Source organism: Lissotriton vulgaris, chromosome 5 (genome assembly GCF_964263255.1).
Source record: "Lissotriton vulgaris chromosome 5, aLisVul1.2, whole genome shotgun sequence".
Classification (NCBI taxonomy): domain Eukaryota; kingdom Metazoa; phylum Chordata; class Amphibia; order Caudata; family Salamandridae; genus Lissotriton; species Lissotriton vulgaris.
Window position 1 is genome coordinate 111,612,911 of NC_141693.1, and position 19,487 is coordinate 111,632,397.

The 19,487-nt window shown below is 42.4% G+C and overlaps 1 protein-coding gene across 2 annotated transcripts in view; it reads right to left on the bottom strand.

Moving 5' to 3' along the window:
- QSOX2 (quiescin sulfhydryl oxidase 2) overlaps window positions 1-19,487 on the bottom strand; it is a 252,134-nt gene that overhangs the window by 119,752 nt on the left and 112,895 nt on the right. For both annotated transcript variants that reach the window (XM_086921012.1, XM_086921013.1), the window contains 2 exons: window positions 10,584-10,692; window positions 6,625-6,715 (listed from right to left, as the gene is read on the bottom strand). In XM_086921012.1, the coding sequence (XP_086777138.1) occupies window positions 6,625-6,715; window positions 10,584-10,692 (200 nt within the window). The remainder of the gene's footprint in view (window positions 1-6,624; window positions 6,716-10,583; window positions 10,693-19,487) is intronic.

Consider the following 19,487-nt stretch of genomic DNA (forward strand, 5'->3'; position numbering starts at 1 on the left):
AAGACTGCGTGTAAGCGATATGCAAGGCCAAGGCATAGTCTATGTTCCTTTTAAAGTAAAACAATTGCTTTAAAAATGCATGATCTTACATTTGTACCCTGTTAGGCAAAAGAGAGACAATGCTCATACACACTTTACCACAGAGGTAATCAATGCAAAGGACGAAAATGTCAAATTCAAAAAGGAAGCAGTGGAAACCATTTTTGTGTAAGTATTAAGAGTGGCAGGCTCTAATAAATGATACAAATAGCCTTTTATTCTTGTGTCTCACTTAAGTCAATTAAAGTGATAGTGAGTGGCACCCTTAAGTGAAACGAAATAACTCAATATTACATGCATATAAAAGGAAGCCACGCTAGTTCCTGCCGAGGAAATATTAACATTTGTTCTTAAACAGGTTCCCCCTCCCTCCTTCTGGTGAGCCGCAAAAATGTATGAAAAGGACCAGAAAATAGTTTACATTCACAATCCTATACATTTTTTCTACTGGAAATCTTTGCTTTAGCTTTTAAATAATATAGTTTAAATCTGCATTTCATGTTGCATTTCTCAGTTTATGAAAGCTTTTCAAATCTATTTATATCCTTAATTGTAAAATGTTTAGGGCACTCAAACTACAATTTGCTTTTTTTAAAGAATATTACTGGAATATTTTCGCAAACTCTTTTGAAACAATAACAAAGGATTCAGCAATTTCAAATGAAAGTAGGTGTTAATTTCTTCAAGATATTTCCCATTTTCTCTGCTTATCAAGTCTATCAAAAAGCAGCTGGTGCAGGTTAACCGGAATAAAGTAAATTAATTACCAAATTCATTTACAGCAAAAATAAAAACCAACAAAATTTTATGTGGACATAAACAATTTTTGAGATGTAATTCATTTACATTAGAAATTAATCTTTTGCCCTTTCTTATAGAAATTAGTTAAGAGTATATTCGCAGAAAATGCTCATTATATATCATTATATATCTTTGAAATTTAAAATCGCAGCTGGACATTGCTTAATATATTGTTAATACCTGTTCACCAGACATATGAGGCTTGCTACTGCTGATGAATGGCAGAGATCACACGCTATCATAGTGCAAGTGTAGAAAATCGAAGTTGGGCCAGTGTAAGTGTGACACTTCCCAAATAGCATCAGATTTTTTTTCTTTATCTTCCTAGAATTTATTGCTTCACAAAAAATATTTCAAATGCTTATCCAAAAGCAAAAAAATTAAAGAGGTAATTTAATTAAGCAGATCATATTCTCTACATGATCGAATCTGATGTAGCTCCGGTTCTTGGGCACTTTTTCAATTTTTTGATGAAGTGATTACATTTTAAAATATATGTACATTTACAGTGGATATGAACATTTTTAACGTGTGAATACGATGGTAATGTGATTAATTTTGTTTTTAATTTGTGTACTTTAGGATCACATGGCCTGTGCTTCATGTTTTAATTATAATAAGCATGTACCTTTTGAGTAATTATTTCAACAATTAAAAATATTCATTGATTGAGGTGGCAAAAATGCCCAAAGATCATTGGCTAGAGAAGGTTCAATTGCCAGGTGATGCAAGAAATAACAAGAACCACAGTCTCTCACACCAAGCTGTTGGTTTGGCTCATTAGAGACACTTTTGTTTGACATAATATAGTGTAAAGATGGGAAAGTAAATGCATTTACTGATCAGTGAATTTTTGGTACATTTAATCAAAAGCAAATTCATTTTTTCCTCGGTTTCACTTTATGGGTTTACTACTTACTTCAGTAGATCACGAGTAAGACTACTCCAAATTATCAAGTTGGTGAAGTTAAGAGTTTGACTTTTCATGATGAAAGTAACATGAATAAAAAATAATTTATTTAAAATAATTTTAAATGATGTGCTTTCAGAAACAAGCAAGTTGTTTTATAAATTAAAATGTCAAAACAATTTGTAGCTTCTCAGAAACCAAACCAGTAAATTACGCGACTCAAATATATTTTTAGGTTAAGGCTGGTAATTTAATATACAGCTAAGAGACTTCCTTTTTTTAAAATAAAGTAGACAAAGATAAGGCTTCCAAATTCTTAGAACAAATTACAAGCAAGCTGGGTGTAGATTACATGTCAAACCAAACCACACAGATAAGAGAAAGACTTAAAACTGTCATATAGCAATTCTAGAATCTCTATCAGGCAATGCCCCAAGGTAGTCAAAATAATTATATATAGATTTTAGAGGGGTAGGTCATGAATCTATCAGCAACTGGGAATAACGCATTTAAGTGGAGAACCAACAGGCACTACAACATAGGCTGGCTGCTATAATTTCCTCTGAAAGCAAGTTTTAAATATTTCATAACCACTCATCAATAGACAGCTATAAAGATGAACTTCACATTACCGAACTATTATTTGTCACTAGTCATGGTGCAGTGTAGACAAAAATGGAAATCTCTTGCCAATCATGTTCATCATATGTAAGTTGTGCTACTTTATTCTGCATGCTTTTTTCGCGCATTCAATTACAAAGTTTTGTAACAAAGCAGACCATTACGCCGCAAATTGTAACAACGGCTTGCTCTAGGGGGGGCGATGGCAATGGAATAGTATAATTTACTATTCCAACTCCAGTATATGCAACATTAGGGAAGGTGTTGGATTTTAAATACAACACCTTCTGCCCCCTCTGCAAGTCTTTGTTCGGACATGCGGAGTAATGGTATACGTTGTTACAACGCGCAATTCCCTGCAGAGAAAAGGATTCATTGCAAACAATGTTTTCCGTTGTGCAGTCGTGTCGCCAAGCTTCTTGGATCTTAGCAACAGCCAGCCCTAGAACACATTACTGCAGCAGGGGCTCTTGCTCTCTCCTTACCATGAAGCTAAACTACCCAACATTGTTAATGCTGTGCTCGCCACAGATGCGACATCTTAAAATATGTAAGGCACAGAGTTGGACATTCAAGTCCTCATTGTCTATGATAAACATTGCACCTTTGTTGGAACTTTACTGTAAATTTGAAATATGATCTTACCATCAGAGCACTCTAAAAAAACACAAAAAACATACATTCAGATGTTTTACCAAAAACACTTTAAATTGTTGTATTTACTTTAAAATAATCAGTCATTCTGTAAAATAAACCTGCAAGGACTAGGGTCTTGAGCAAGTGGCTGCATGGATGCTACCACTGGTGAATTACGCCAAAGCCCAGAGGCTCTTTTCAGTAAAGTTATGGGGACCACAAGTTTCCATGTTACTAAAACAGAAGGTTTCCAGTCTTGGGTTTTTAATGATGAAAATCATACCTGCCAGTCACCACAAAAATATTTATTACAATTAACTTTTCCAGAAACTTCAAGTATTATTAAACAATAATAACAAGCACTCGTCATAGTAGGTTTGCCTGTCCTAGTTCTAATTTTCATATCTTATGGGTGGATTCAGTGCAAAAACACTTAATTATAAGATGGATGTGATGTCCTAATACATGTATTAATTTGTTTTATACAAAAATCAACGTATTAGCTTCTAGAGTCCCTCTGTATCTTCTTCAGAGTCTCTTGCAAATCACTCTTAGTCATGAACTTGATTCTTTTATTGCTAGTATTTGTGGGTATCCAAACGCTATGAAGCAGAGACAAATGGAAGAGACGGAGAAGAGAAGAGCAAAAGAGAAAATATGAAGCATAAATTAAAGAGTATTTTTAGTAGATAACTTTAGAGACTTTTCAGCACCTCTGAGGAGGAGACAAGAACTTTTCTAGTCCTCATTTATACACTAAATAGAAGCTGGTTACCTGTATTTTGGCTTCTGAAAATCTAAATGTCGGCCAGAGAGGTTTTCAAATACTTTGAAGTTTGAGAACTAATGCTAGTCATACCCATATTTAAACAACGTATCTAACTTCAGAGTTTGAGAACCCAAAACATTTTACAATTTAGTAAAAAAGTATTAACATAAAATGAAAGAGCAAACTATATTGTTGTAAAGGCCTTATGACTTCTACATCTGAGGGAAAAAAGACCTAATCAAGAATGTCATTTCCCCATTTAGAACCCATTTAATGCAGCCTCTCAAGTGATTTGCACAGATACCAGAAATACATTCTGTGAACTTGGTATTCAACCAACCCAATAGCTTCAAAGGTAAAGGAACAAGAACAAAGAACGACAAGAAATGGACTGCTACTTATATGGGGACTGTAGTGAAATACCACTCACAAATACTTTATTACTGTGCAGGCAACATTACTTGCCATCGATCTTGGATGTATGTAGCTCAAAAGCATAGCCATACATATAGGGCACAACAACATGATGTGGAGCCGCAGAGGTAGGAACGAGGTTCCTGTGCGCTGAAACTTGAAAAACAAAGGTGAAAGGGTTCCTACTGAAGTCAATTCTACAAACACTTAGTGCTTTAACAGCTGCAGACAATGTACAGTGCTTCAGCCCGGCTGCTCACAGAGATAATATCTCTACGCTAAGCATACCGACCACTAATGCTTAAATATCAGTTACAAAGTTAGGGGTAAACAGCACTCTTGCCTCCCGTTCATGCTCAAGCACTGGGAATGCTATAAGCTTACTACTAAGTAGGTGTAATGCTAACTGCATTAAAACCCAATGGGATGTCTACCATGAGGAAATGGTGCAATTCTTATGTATTAACATCTAAATTGCACATTACCATGAGTAACAGGTGGAAGAGGTGTCTAGGCACTTCAAATGTATTAAAGAAACCTCATACAATACTGGACATGGAGCATAAAAATGGTGTTCTGAATAGTCACTCAGTAGCAAGAAACACATGTCAGACTGAGGTGCTCCTACACCAGCGATGTGGGAGGTGAACAATGAGTGAAATCAAGAGCATTTACAACATGCTACGTTCTGCTAGGGAGTCTGTAGGCATAAGAGGCACATTCTGGCCATAAAAGAAATAAGGGATGCAGCTGCTACCTGTCCACAACAGGTTAAAGGAAGTTCATTCCTAGCCAGCGCATGTGTCTGAACATTCTGGCACTGAAGGCAAAGTGGGATTTTTTCTGACCTGCTACAAGACAACATGGTCTTTATGGCCTTAAGAGATGTGTTATAGGGCAAACTGCTGCCACCTAGCTAGTGTCACCCTACACAGCTTGTCAGGTGAAGGTGCCTACAAGGTATTTTATTGTATACACAGTTCTACTACATTTCTAATGAATCAATTGAGAGAACCCAAAGAAGAAGCCTGAAATCAACTAAATTGTTTAAACTCAATATCTAGAAAAACTGCTAAAGACTAAATCAAAAACTAGAGCAGAACAAAACAAACACCAGAAACAAACAAAATCAAGATTTCACAAAGTAAAAACAAACGAATACAGAAGGGTGCTTTCTTTTTCTATATAAATAATAAATAGCATAAGACAAGGGTACAAAAAACTGTTCACATCAACAACAAAAAACAGAGGAAATTAGCCTTTACAAAAATTCATTCTCATAACAATTTTTGTAAGAACCCATTTCATGTCATTCAACAAGTAATGATCAACTGCTTAATCCCCACGACGCTGAAAGTGGGTTATAGCTGTTGATATTTCAGTCTTATCTTGTAAGGTATCAAGGAAGACCATCTTCAAGACCAAAAATCTATATATGTAGACTGAAGACCCTTAGGGTATGAACATCTTGTGGGCTCATTTTGAATTGGCTCAAAGTGAAGTAGCTCGATTTAATCTGGATAAGGTAACTCAATTACCATCCAGTTTTGTATTATATACTGAGTAGCGTATTCGTTTAATATTTAACTAGACCGTGCTCTAGATGTTCGTTGCTCGCGTAGCCGCCACCGATTGGGGTACTGAATGAAGCAGAAGCCTCTACACGGCTGACACCCGACACACCCTTCCCCTTAACTTCTAACCAGTGGAACTCACATACTTTGTACAATGTTGACCCAAAGAGAATTATTACCAACTATTAAATGTCCTCTTTAGTTCCCTCATCCTTCTTTTGTTATTACTTCGGGCTTCCTTCAAATTCCATTAGCTTTTTAAAAGTAACAACAGTGCCTGCATCCCTTCTCCACAAACCTATGATCTTTCTGCTTGGTTCAGACTGTGGATGCCTTAGCTGGTACAAATCTCTATGAAAAATAGAAAGTGCCTAGTATAGCATTCCAGCTAAAATAAGAGCATGGGCTACAGGCGAAGAGCTTAAAGCCACCAGCAATATATTAAAGGTTAATGGCTTCCAGGGAAGGTTGGGTGGATTTCAATAAACAGTTGGCACTGTTGACTATGTCTGGGGGAACTGTCCTAGTGCTGGCACAAAAACATTCCTTCAAATCCCATTCTTTGGTCTGTAGTCTATTCAACCAGAAAAGAAAACAGAGCGACACAATGAAGTCTAAGAATAGTTAGTAGAAAATGTGACACAACATGCACAGAGAAACCTATACAATTGTTCAAACTTCATAGACTTGTGTCTCATGCTTCATTTCATGCTGGCTCTTTTGAGGGAGCCAGGACATTTCTTATGAGAACCTGGACTCCTCACACAACTCACTTGACCCATGCTAAAGGCCCTTCCATTATGCAACATACTGCTGATGTCCACATTGTACCAAAAACATTAAACTTCCAAAAGGATTACCTCTCGCCCAACATAAGAGTCTTTGCTTTCAAACACAATGGCAATGTAGCTGGAGCTCTTTTTGTCAAAGAGAGACAAAACCTCTTCGGAACTAAAAGGGGAGGAAAAGAAGAGCGACAGAGCAAGCATGAGTTTTAAAATACAATTCAACATAAATTAAATAAAATATTTGTGTACAATAGTTTCAAAGACATAGATACAAGGTTGTAATGTTACCTCCTGTGGCATTATTTAGCACTCAATACCTAGTCTCATTTATTCCAGCATTTAAAAAATTGCAACATAAACTTAGCCAATTACAACGCAGCAAGCTACAAGTGGAACTTTCTCGAACAGAAGTTTGCTAAAATCATCCAATTTTGCTCTTGAAACAAGTTAAGGTATGCATTTTAACAGTTTCAAAGCAGATCTCCTAGACACAATGATTCCTTAACATACTTAACATTAGTCACTTTATTGGCTCTGAGAATACATTCATAGAATGCAAATAGAATAGAAGCGTTTTTATATAAGAGGAGTTTGGGCATAAAAAGGCACTCTCATAATGAATGTTAAAGAGACCTCTAAATGCCACGTTTACCGTCAGTATTTTGAGTACTGACTTTACCATGCATATCGCACACATGCTAGAGAAAGGTTCTGAAAGTTCTGGACCCAGGCTCCGGAATTTCTTAAACCTGATTAGTAGAAAAACTGGATGACCCACTCAAATCCTGTCAACAATTGATAAATCAACTTGATGTTTGATACTGACATGCATCAGTAACAAACATCAAGTTTTTACCCAGTGATACACATCTAATCAAGAAAAGAAGCCATATACAATTGTCATCCCTTCACCATACATCACTTTATGCAGTAGTAATCAATTTAATATAAAAAATGTAACATATTGTACATCAAATATTACAATACCATTGTAGAATCTCAACATGCAAGATATGACAAAGAACTCAAGTGTTACTTTCAACATACAATGAAAACTAAATACCATAATATAATGCTGGTTCTGCATAATGGTGAATATCTGCACACGTTGATGATGACAGCCTGGCGGGGTTCAACAGATCATCATATCAGTTATATTAATCATACATACAACATACATCAGCTGCTGAGGCAAGTTTTGTTGAACTGCTCACTCAATATGGGCTACTTTTCTCAGGACAAAATCAAGTCAAAAGCTACCAAAACATTAGCTATCGTAAACCAGAAGCTCATGGTAAGGCCCAACAAACTGCTTCAAGAAACTACTGAAACAGAACCACTCAAAAACCATTTTTCACTGAACACTGGCTCTTTAGCTACCCTAACATAAGCAATCAGACTCAGGAAGCTAAGCTCACTTTCTGCCAAATTCCACCTAGCCAAAAACGTTATGCACAGAATGTATCTATGATATTCAAGAGTTTTAAGGCAGCCGGCAGATGATGAACACAGCTTTATTAGCCGATAAAGATATAAATCCTTTTACTTTGTACCTTGCAGCACAGCAAGTGTATTTTAAATGATTTTAGACCCCGACTACGTCTAATCGTAAACTTTCCCATTATGCAAGACTTCGGTCAGTATGATACCTTCGGAAAGTGCATGGTTTTGAGGGAACAAGCAAGTAATATACCTAATCATGCTTGATAAAGGCAATACAAGCCTTGACCAGGTGTTACCAAGTTCCATTTTTTGTCAGTAGACATTCTTCTAAAAACTTCTAGGCTCAGATTAAAAAATAAGGATGCATTTCTCATATGACTGCAAACCGGTGTTCAAGCGGCTCTACTCAACAGCGTACTGAGCTCCTATTCCTTGACGCAATACCAGTGCTTACTTTCTACCTGTGCAGATTTCACGGTTATCAGCTGGAACCAGAGCCGAGAAAGCGATCTTCGCACAGAATGCCCATAATCTTTAAAAGCCCGCTTCACAGAATAACACCGGAGTGGAAAAGTCTACGGAGGGCAGGAACCGTCAGAAGAGCCTCCCCCTTATGTTTTTCTTCTCATGTTCACACACTCCATAACATGTTCTCAGTTGCTAATCTGGGGCTTTGGTTCGGGCGGTGTTTACTAGCTGGAGAAATATCAATCCACTGTGATGGCAAATAATCCTTTGCAATTTCAGCTCTTGCAAAAGTTGAAATGCTATTATAATGCACAGGAAGGAAACACATTTTTGAAACTGCCAATCCTGTACAGAAGCCAAGTAGCTTGCAAGCACACAAGGATATTTAACACTTTTAGAAAGAAAACACTTTGCCTCTTTGTGGCTGCCTCAGGGAAGCATTAGGCTTAAAAATCAGTAATGAATGATTAGCCCCCGAGAAGTGCCTATGATATACTTCAGGATTACAAGTAGTGCCTACTTCATTTAACTTCTTCCCTATCTTTCTTCACAAGACATTCTTATATGCATTATGTGTAATTTGTTTCTAATGAGCATTCATTCAAAATCTTCACAACATTAAAATAAAAAGGCAATACAAATTGTTATATCAAGGTTCTTTTATCATTCTTTTTTGAGTGTCAGAACAGATTAACTAATGAGATTAACTAATTGGAGACTCCTGCCTCCACCAACAGATAATATATGTATTACCCTGCAGCGGTTGGCACTGGGTAGTTAAAGGCAGGCCCACGATTCCATAGAAAATATATTTTTTCGGTTTGCTAATAACGTCAGTGAGGCTTGGTGAATCTACACAAAACTCTCCATTAAAAAAAGTCTCATTCACCTCAGCTCCTTTCTTGGAAGTTTGAATGTGATCCATCAAGCGGGGGAGGGAAAAAGGGGTGGTCCCAAACTGATTTTCCAAAATAGAAAACGGAACAGTGATTCAGAAAAAATAATGCTGAACTGAATTACACCAAATGTGGCTGAAAGCTGGATCTCTACCCAGCACACGTGCTTTTGTGATTTGGTGTAAATCGGTTTAGTAGTTTTTGAGAAATTAAGGTTCAAAATGTTTGCACAATTTATCCACAAGCTCAATCTACACAATCTGATTGGCTGGTCACAACCTGAACTAAAAGTTGTGCCGGCCATTTTAGGACTCAATGCCAGTGTCCTACGAACAAACGAACGAACACATGAACACACACAAACACACACACACACACGAACACACACAAACACACACACGAACACACACACACACACACGAACACACACACACACGAACACACACACACATGAACACACACGAACACACACACACATGAACACACACACACGAACACACACACACATGAACACACACACACATGAACACACATGAACACACACACACACACACACACACGAACTCACACACACACAAACTCACACACACACACACACACGAACTCACACACACACACACACACGAACTCACACACACACACACGAACTCACACACACACACACGAACTCACACACACACACACGAACTCACACACACACACACACGAACTCACACACACACACACGAACTCACACACACACACACGAACTCACACACACACACACGAACTCACACACACACACACGAACTCACACACACACACACGAACTCACACACACACGAACTCACACACGAACTCACACACACACGAACTCACACACAAACACACACACACACACACACACACACACACAAACACAAACACACGTATATATATTTACACATAAACACACACATGTATACACTTTCTTTCCTGTGATTCTCTAGCGCCACAGGGGTCTGGGGCAGACTTGTTCTAGGGGCAGGGGGATGGTGGTAGTCAACAGATACAACTTGCTCACCTTTGCACCTGCATGCACGGTGCACATACAATCTTTAATAGCTCTAGGATACTTTCCTCATTTTAGATTTAAAAAAAAAAAAACATAAGAAGCTACTGGTCTACAAGAGGTCTAACTACAAGCATGTATGGCCTAAAACTTACATTGAGTTAGTTATTAACAATAAACGCAGAGCAGCTCACCTGATTGGTTCTAAAGAAGGACAGGCAGGAGGTCGGTGCTGTGGTGGTGAACTCTGAAGAAAGTCAATCATAATCTGTCTGATAACTGCTATTTCTTGCTCTGTTCCAGCTGAAACATTAAGCAGTACTAGGTTACAATTGCACTATGGTAGCACACACACAGAACAGAAGCTCAAGAGTCTCATGGTTGCCACAGGCAAAGCGCTGGGCACATCTTGGTTTCTCGACTGAGACCTACTCACTTCAATATTCGTAATAAGGGAACAACAAGGTTACTTGTCCAGTAACTGCTGTTCTCCTGGTACTTCCACCATAGGTGTTCCACATGCATCTACAATGTGTATTTAACGGCTGTTCTCTGCCAGCATGGTCTCGCCTTTTGGATTAATTGGCTTTGCCAATGCTGTTTGGGGGAGCTGGGCGCTTGGGGGAAAGCAAATGATTTGGGGCAGAAGCAGATGGTGGGGAGACCCACATGGATCACGGGAACGAGAGCGAGAGAGAAGAGAGATAGAAGAGAGTGAGAGTTAGATAGAGATGTGAAAAATGAATACAATCTTGGTGAACATTATCGGCGCCATCTTGCCCCCTTTTCGAGCCCATTCGTGCGCGTAAGCGGCAGCCATTTAAATGCCATGGCCTCCCTGCCCCTCGCTAATAGCCAGCGCGTCTCTCTCTCTCTCAACCTCGCAAGCATTCCCCCCCCGCACGCTGACAACCCCCGCTCTCTCATGCCTTGGGTCATAAACCCCTCTTCAGCGCAGCTCCACCACGGACTCCCATCCTGTTCCCAGCGCAACACCTCCCCTCATTCCTTTCATGGCCTCAAACCCTTTTTGATGCAAACCCCCTTTTTCCTGCGTCCCCGTTTGTCTTCCCTGTTCCCAAGCCGCCACCTGGCCCTGCGGATATTGTTTATTACCCGTACAGTAGGAAGCTTCCCCTCCCCATCAAAGATCCCCGAACCGATCAAAGCCCCCACCCCATGAGATCCGATCAAACCCCATGCATTCCGTGAATCGGCGGAATGCCCTGCTGTGCGACCACCACCACCTGTTGTGACCGGGGTGGGGAATCCAACTGTAAATGTATGTGGGAACGGGTCTGAAGGGGAGATTCCGAGGATGTCCTTTCAAGTATTAAAATATTACGAGAATGTGTTATGTGCAATAAAGGTTGTAAACTCTAGTATAAGAGGCCAGGCCTCAGAGATGTGATTAGAGCACCTCGTGACGATACTTGCTGTCTGAATTGATGTGTTCTCCTCCGGAGAGAATAAAATCCTCGTTTCCCGCCTTCCAGTCTCCAGCGCCTGCTTCTTCATTGATTAATATTGGTGGGTCATAGAGGCGTTATCGCCGGGCAACATAAAAGGGTCTTTGGTTACCGGTTGTCTTTGGAACCCTTTTTAACAATTGGCGTCCCAAACGTGGGGCCCATCAGCGACTCGTGGATCCAGTGGGAGAGGTCCTGACGACAGAGTGAACGACTGCAACGATCGGAAGGTACCCTGTCCGATAGACCCTCGTCTGACAGCCGATCATCCGAACTTCACTGGTTCCGAACAGACCTCTCTCGAGTGATCTGCGGTCCTGACTGGGAACCATCAGGAGTGCCACGAGAAGTGCGAAGAGAAGAGGACGATCGGGCGCTGGATTCGGAAGACGAGAAACTGTCCATGCGGTCCGGGTAAGGTCGTGTAAACACGACGAATTGCGAAAGTGATAGATAATTGAAAGAAATTGATAATTGTTGTGAAAATACTAGTATTACTCTTTGTTAATTTATTGGAGATTCACTGTCTACAAACGGAGAAACAACAGGCTCTCCCTTTATAAACAGCGAAGGATAGGTACGCACCCGTCGGACCTATTTTTCTCCCCACTGAACAATTGCCCCTTTGCCCCATTGATTAACGGTTATAGATTGTTTTCTGGAGATTCTCTGTCTGAAAACAGGGAAGATTAGGTCCCCTCTTTACAGATAGTGAAAGGGTAGGTGACGCGAACCTTTGCGAGCCTACTTATTCTCCCCATTGACCATATTGATTTTTTATTTTCGACCTAACATTGATTGATTGCTCAGAATTGGTTCATGAGGTATTCACTACGTGCAAACAACGTAGAATAGAAATATTCTGTCTAGTCTTTGCGCGCAGTGATAAGATAGGTAGTGCTGACTATTATCCCATTGTGATCCGTCATGCCTGTCTTCTCCCCACTGGTCAGTAGCCTGTTTAACCCGGACCGCTTATTAGAGATGAACCATCCGGCTCCGCTGGAAGGCACCCCTAATAAGGACATGTTCATGAAGCATGGATTAATTGCTATAGCCTATAGTGAGCTGTGGCATAAATATACAAAAAGGGATCGAGAAAGACAGTGGCCACTGAGAGGATCCTTTGATCTTGACAAAATAGAAACGGTAGAAATAGCCCTTCGTAGGAATGAAACAACACCTATTATGCTCGATAGTCTCGGCATGTGGCGCAAAGAAGCCACGCAACGAAGGGAAGACAACGAATTTAGAAAAGGTGAAGGGACACGACGGACAACCCTCCAAACATCTAGTAGGCAAAAGGAAAGGCCAGCGATGGCACAGCCCCGAGGAGTAGACATGAAAAACGAATGGTGTAAAGGGATGTGCCGACAAGCCAACCCCGGAACACAACGACCCGAAGGTAATCCCCCGACATTACGCACAGGACGGACAGATTTAAAACAAAACCAATGTGCTTTCTGTAAACGTCTTGGACACTGGAAAGTCCAATGCCCGACTCTGCAAAGCATAGGTAAGAATGGAGGGTTGACGGGAAAGACGGACCGACAGAAAGAAAAAAGACGTGAGATAAAAACCAATCAGACTAGTGCAGACAGAACAGACAGGACCACCCCGTTTGATTATGCTCGGTGGCACAGATTTCGTCAGGCCAATTTTAACGACATGTTAGAGTTCTGGGACTGATTGCTCTCTGTTGCTCCCCCACTCTAAAAAACAAACACAACTGCAGGTCAGTGTAAACAACCCCCTGTTAAAGAAAAGACTCAAGGAAGCCAAGCGTCTATTATATAAAACTTAGGATTTAATCACGGTAAAGGAAACACACAACCAACGGTAAATAGAATAACTAGTAGAACTCTCTAAAACAAACTTTACTGATAGGAAAAATACAAAGCGTGTTATGCTCACTCCGGAAGTCCTCCAATGTAACAGTTCGATGGTCCCGCCCATCCGAAACACATAGCACGTGTGGGGCGGGGCCTGCCAGCAGCCATGAGCCAAAAGGAGGTCGCTGGCGAGAAAGTCCTGGAGGCTCCGCCAAGCAGGCAATGAAATGGTCTTCCCATACCGCCCTTCCAGGGATGGCGTCCCCCGGGCCACAGGTAGGGAGGGGGCGGCTGCAAATGACCCCCTCCCTCGTATCTTCTGGTCCGGCCATCACGAATTCCTCCATCGAACGGATGCAGGGTGGGCAGGGAGGAAGAGGCGACGCGGACGAGCCTCTTCCACCTCCACAGGTAGGAGGCTTCCCTGCCCTGGACCGGCGCCGATGTCCTCCAGCCGGGCGACGGCCATATACCTACGCTGCACAGGAAATATAATGTCCGGCTGGTATATTTCCGTAATACAGGACATACAATGCCCGCCTCGTATATTTTCTCAGAACAGGACATACAAGACCCGGCTGGTATACTTGCGTAGCACAGGACGTACAATGTCCGGCGGGCACATTTACGGAGCACCGAATGTACAGTGGTCCCCCAAGAGTCGGAATCAGGGGTGTAGGGTGGTCATCATGTGCGCCCCTGATTCCAAGAGACGGCGTAGGATGCACCGGGAGAGGAGGACAGCGCGGTGAGCCTCCCTCACCTCTCCAGATGAAGGCTCCACTGCTGCACCCTGGCGCCCCGGACCAAAATGTCCTGCTCCAGCAACATGATGCTCCATCTTTCGCCATCACAAGAAGTTTCTTCCTCTCCTGGTAGATACGACGAAGGGCGGTTGCCGCAGGGCCTCGAAATGGCGTCTGGGCCCTCGAAAGGCGGGTCTAGGCCGCTGGAGTAACTTTGTCCGAAATTGCAACTCGGGCGCTTGCCCACCTGGGCGCAAGCCCCCACCATCGACAAACATCCCCTCGACTTTGAAGATTCTACAAAAGTCCCAAGAGCCCTCGGCCCCTTTAGGCTTCCGGTGAGGAACAGTTGCATTGACCTCAAACAGAATAACTACGGCACAGCAACAAGATGGCGGTGCTCTCGTGTCTGCATCAGCTTCCGTCTGAACCACACAGGAACATTATGGGCTAACGAACTCAAGCAAGTTCCGGCTGAACATCAACATGACCCGGTAAGAGAGACTTTTTACCCCCTCCCTCTCTTGATTGACAGTCCACACCACCAACCCCTCTGTTAGCACAATTTTCTTTGGAACCGCCGAAAGGGACTCTGGTCCAACCGCCAAATGTCGGGGATATTTTGCCCCTGATGCTACTTCCGGACTAAACCGACCTCGCCCAAAATGGCGCTGGTATCAATGGAAACCAACGGATGCCTCGTGGTGTTCCTTAGCTAATGAAACTTGGTGTACTAAGATATATATGTATATATATGAACCATTGTGCACTCGATGTTAAAGGGAGGAAGGTTCACTTGGCGAACATTTAAGAAGGGTTCCGTAAAAATGTTGATTTCAATGAACAATTTATTTTTTATATTTGATGTATCTGATACATAACGTCGCTCATGATGCACGCCCGCGGTTTGCATTTAGGAAATGTGATTACGCTGAGCTTGACTGTGTTTCCATTTATGAACTGAAATGTCCCTGATTCCTTTGTCACGCAATGAAATGTTTTTGGTTACTCACAAATAATTAATTAGGCCTTTTTTTACATGTCCTTGTACTGCAAAATAACCCCTACTGTATGTGCTTCCATCGACGACATGTCAGGCCAAAATATGAATTGCGCTCTCACTTTTTACGTACTGAATAATTCTACAAATAAAGGTCTTAAAGGGTTAAGAATAGGCATCGCGTACTTATTGTAAATGCGGGTATCGGTGGGAGGGTTTTTCTGTGCGCAAACTGTTCTGCTCTCTTTTTAAGGTTATCTGAAGAAAATGGTTGTTCGGCCCTGAGTTGATGGTCGGACCAAAGGTATGATACGCTGCCTCCAAGATATGCGACTAAGCTCAGGAACTGACGTATGAAAGAAGGACCTCGACTTCTGAGGATGGGTAAAAATAAAAACGGTGTGATTAATAGAATGTTATAAAGATATGGTGATCGAAGGTGCTAAGGTACAGGGTTGAACGAAGAACTGATATGCCTTAGAACATCACAGCTTTGGGAATGATTTAGGGACCCCGATGACCGGATACATCTACGAAACCGGGTACCTCGCGCTAGGCACCTCTGATTCCTCTTTTTAGCGTTTTTTCACTACACACGATCCTTAATGCCATCCTCGAACCCCCCCATGAACCACCTATCACACTACCTGCCCCCATGATTTTAAGGGACCAGAACACTAAGGGACTATATCCCGAAGAGATGAATACGAGTATGTAGTAAGTAAAGGACTTTCGTGCCCGTACATTTGATGTGTTTGAATGTTGTCCTCCCACTTCCCCCTTTTCCCTCCTTTTTCCCTCTGCAGGTTACGTTAGAATCCCGATTAGAGTATCCTAAGGGATCTGGAACCACGTCACGCCCAATGCATGAAGACGGGCCGGCGCTGCAAAATGGCGCAACAAGGATGCTCTCACGGCCTTTTTACCTGATCTAATGCTCTTCTGTCCCAAAACTGCATGCTTTCTACCCCCCTAACACAGACCCGAAACGTCTGACGATGGGTAACGCACTGACTAGCCCAAACAATACACGGTCATCCCCCATGTCACACGTGTACTGTTTGGCCTATTGTCTGTCTCTCTCTCTCTCTCTCTCTTCATCTCGCTCTCTCCATCTCTCTCTCTCTCTCTCTCTCTCTCTCTCACTCACTCCTCCACACTTTCCCTCTTCCTAGCAACTGGCACCTAATTGGCGAACCTGGTGCACCTCCTGATTGGCCCCAAATACCACAAGTATTTGCACAAATTTGTCCTAAATAAAATTGCATCGGTACCACGTTACTACCTCTCCTTTTTTACTAAAATATGGATGAAATTTAAATTGGCCAATAGGAAAGGGACAGGTAAAACGACAAAGGTTCCCTAAATTTGACCCACTCCCAGGGACCTATTTGTCAGTGGTTTCTCTGATAGAATGTGTCTGTGGTAATACGACCACCCCCATTGAAAACTGTCTCCGTATCCCAAGCTGTAAGAAATGATCGAGACACCCCCATCTACCCTAAATACCCCCAGTCTGGTATCAGCTGCTCTGAAACGGGAGCCTGAAAACAGCCCCCTACTCTAATTCACTGTGTACCCAATTGGTTTCCACAAGATCCCTCCTTCCTGGAGGATAAGTTTAATAATTGTTTCAAACCACCCCTCCCGAGTTTTTTTGTAGTAACCAAATTGCGAGGATTTATATAGAAAGTTAGAAGGATGTGTGCAACGTTGAAAATTAGATTAAGAATCGAAAGAACTTGTTGCAATAAGCCTGGTTGAAAATAAGATGTTTTTATGTAATGCTGACTTGTTTAGCCTATCCTCACCCCTCAGAAAGATGCCTATCAGACTATGGTGAATAGCACATTGCACTTTTTCGTAAAATACAAAGCCCTGATGACCAGCCTAGCCTTGCAAGACCCGTACTAAGGAAATGGGTCTCTTTCAGAAGAACTGACATCTGCGATAACGGACGAATGCAATAAATGATTACCAAACCTCGTACCTTTTACTAATGAGTGTAATAACCAACAAAGCACCAAAGAATTAGCCACGAAGGGAAGTTGTAAGGAATCCAGCAAACCCATCATCAAATGTTTGTACGTTGGCTACAGAATCTCAAATGTAGCGAGTGCTTACCCCAGTTGCTTGGTGTTGGGAGAGAAATAGATTTATGTAATTACCTTCTTCTGCAAAATCTCTAAAGACTGTCTTTTTAAAACTCATTTAAGGGTACCACTGTCGGAGGAGAAAGAGACCGGATGTGGGAGCACGCGGCCTGACTGCGAATCATGAAACCTCAACGACGGAGGCCAAGGCGAGACCACGGCAGTAAGGAGACGCCGGACGGGGCACTGTTTCAGACAAAGCTAAGGAAAGGGCCGACCTGAAGCCCCTGCTGTATGATCAACAAGTACCAAAAGCTCCTGCTCTCTGAACATGGTTACGGACTCGCCTGTCGATAACTCTCCGCCTCCCCCTGATCTACTCCCGACTTGGCCTTGCTCCATCCCCTCCTCCTCCGACCTACCACAAGGACTGTTCACACCCGCACCTTTTCACCCGAACTCCCAAGTTCCTCCAAATCCTACTGAGCTACCCAGAAGAAGAGTACCCCCTGCGTCAAAAAGGGAGGGAGCTCCGACTAAGTAAACCACGAACTATGTTAAAATCCCAGAACAGTGACCTAGAACTCCACCAAGGGTCGCCCCCGAAGAAAAGATAAACAAAGTCTGTGGTTCTGCCCGCTACCAAGCACCTTGAAGATGATGGAAGCAACAGGAAATGCCCACCACAGAGACTCAAGAAACGAACAGATCTCACAATTCTGGAACAATCGCATTTTTTATTGCAAATCTATGCTCTGCGCTACAAAAGAAAGTGCATCTGTTCCAAACCGTAACGCATTGCTCCTATGGGGTCTGGCGAAGCAAAGCAAAAGGTACCCCTGCCCGCAGACCTCCAACGACTCAATCCACATGAACATTTCTGTTGCTAGGTAATCCAGGTGCTCGACAGCGCTGACAGAAGACGACAAAGGACAACGAGAACTCTGACAATATTTACTGTATCTCCTTTCTCTCCCAATCACCATTTGACTGACTATGCACTCGCTGTATACAAAAAGGACTTACTTATATGATAACTCACCAGTTCTTATTCTATGATCTGTACCCAACGCCCTCACTGCGTAATTCTAGGCTGATATTGCATTACGATGACTCCTCCTGCAACCAACTTAGCAATGAACCCGCTTACTCGATGATGAGATTTTTCAATGTGATGTTTATAAAATGATGTATATGTGCAGTTCCTTTGCCTAGGCCCCCTCTCCCTTACTTATGATCGCTACATATAGGTATAGATAGGAAATAGGCCAGCAAGATGTCTTGGAAATGTTAAAGGGAGGACTGTGAAAAATGAATACAATCTTGGTGAACATTATCGGCGCCATCTTGCCCCCTTTTCGAGCCCATTCGTGCGCGTAAGCGGCAGCCATTTAAATGCCATGGCCTCCCTGCCCCTCGCTAATAGCCAGCGCGTCTCTCTCTCTCTCAACCTCGCAAGCATTCCCCCCCCGCACGCTGACAACCCCCGCTCTCTCATGCCTTGGGTCATAAACCCCTCTTCAGCGCAGCTCCACCACGGACTCCCATCCTGTTCCCAGCGCAACACCTCCCCTCATTCCTTTCATGGCCTCAAACCCTTTTTGATGCAAACCCCCTTTTTCCTGCGTCCCCGTTTGTCTTCCCTGTTCCCAAGCCGCCACCTGGCCCTGCGGATATTGTTTATTACCCGTACAGTAGGAAGCTTCCCCTCCCCATCAAAGATCCCCGAACCGATCAAAGCCCCCACCCCATGAGATCTGATCAAACCCCATGCATTCCGTGAATCGGCGGAATGCCCTGCTGTGCGACCACCACCACCTGTTGTGACCGGGGTGGGGAATCCAACTGTAAATGTATGTGGGAACGGGTCTGAAGGGGAGATTCCGAGGATGTCCTTTCAAGTATTAAAATATTACGAGAATGTGTTATGTGCAATAAAGGTTGTAAACTCTAGTATA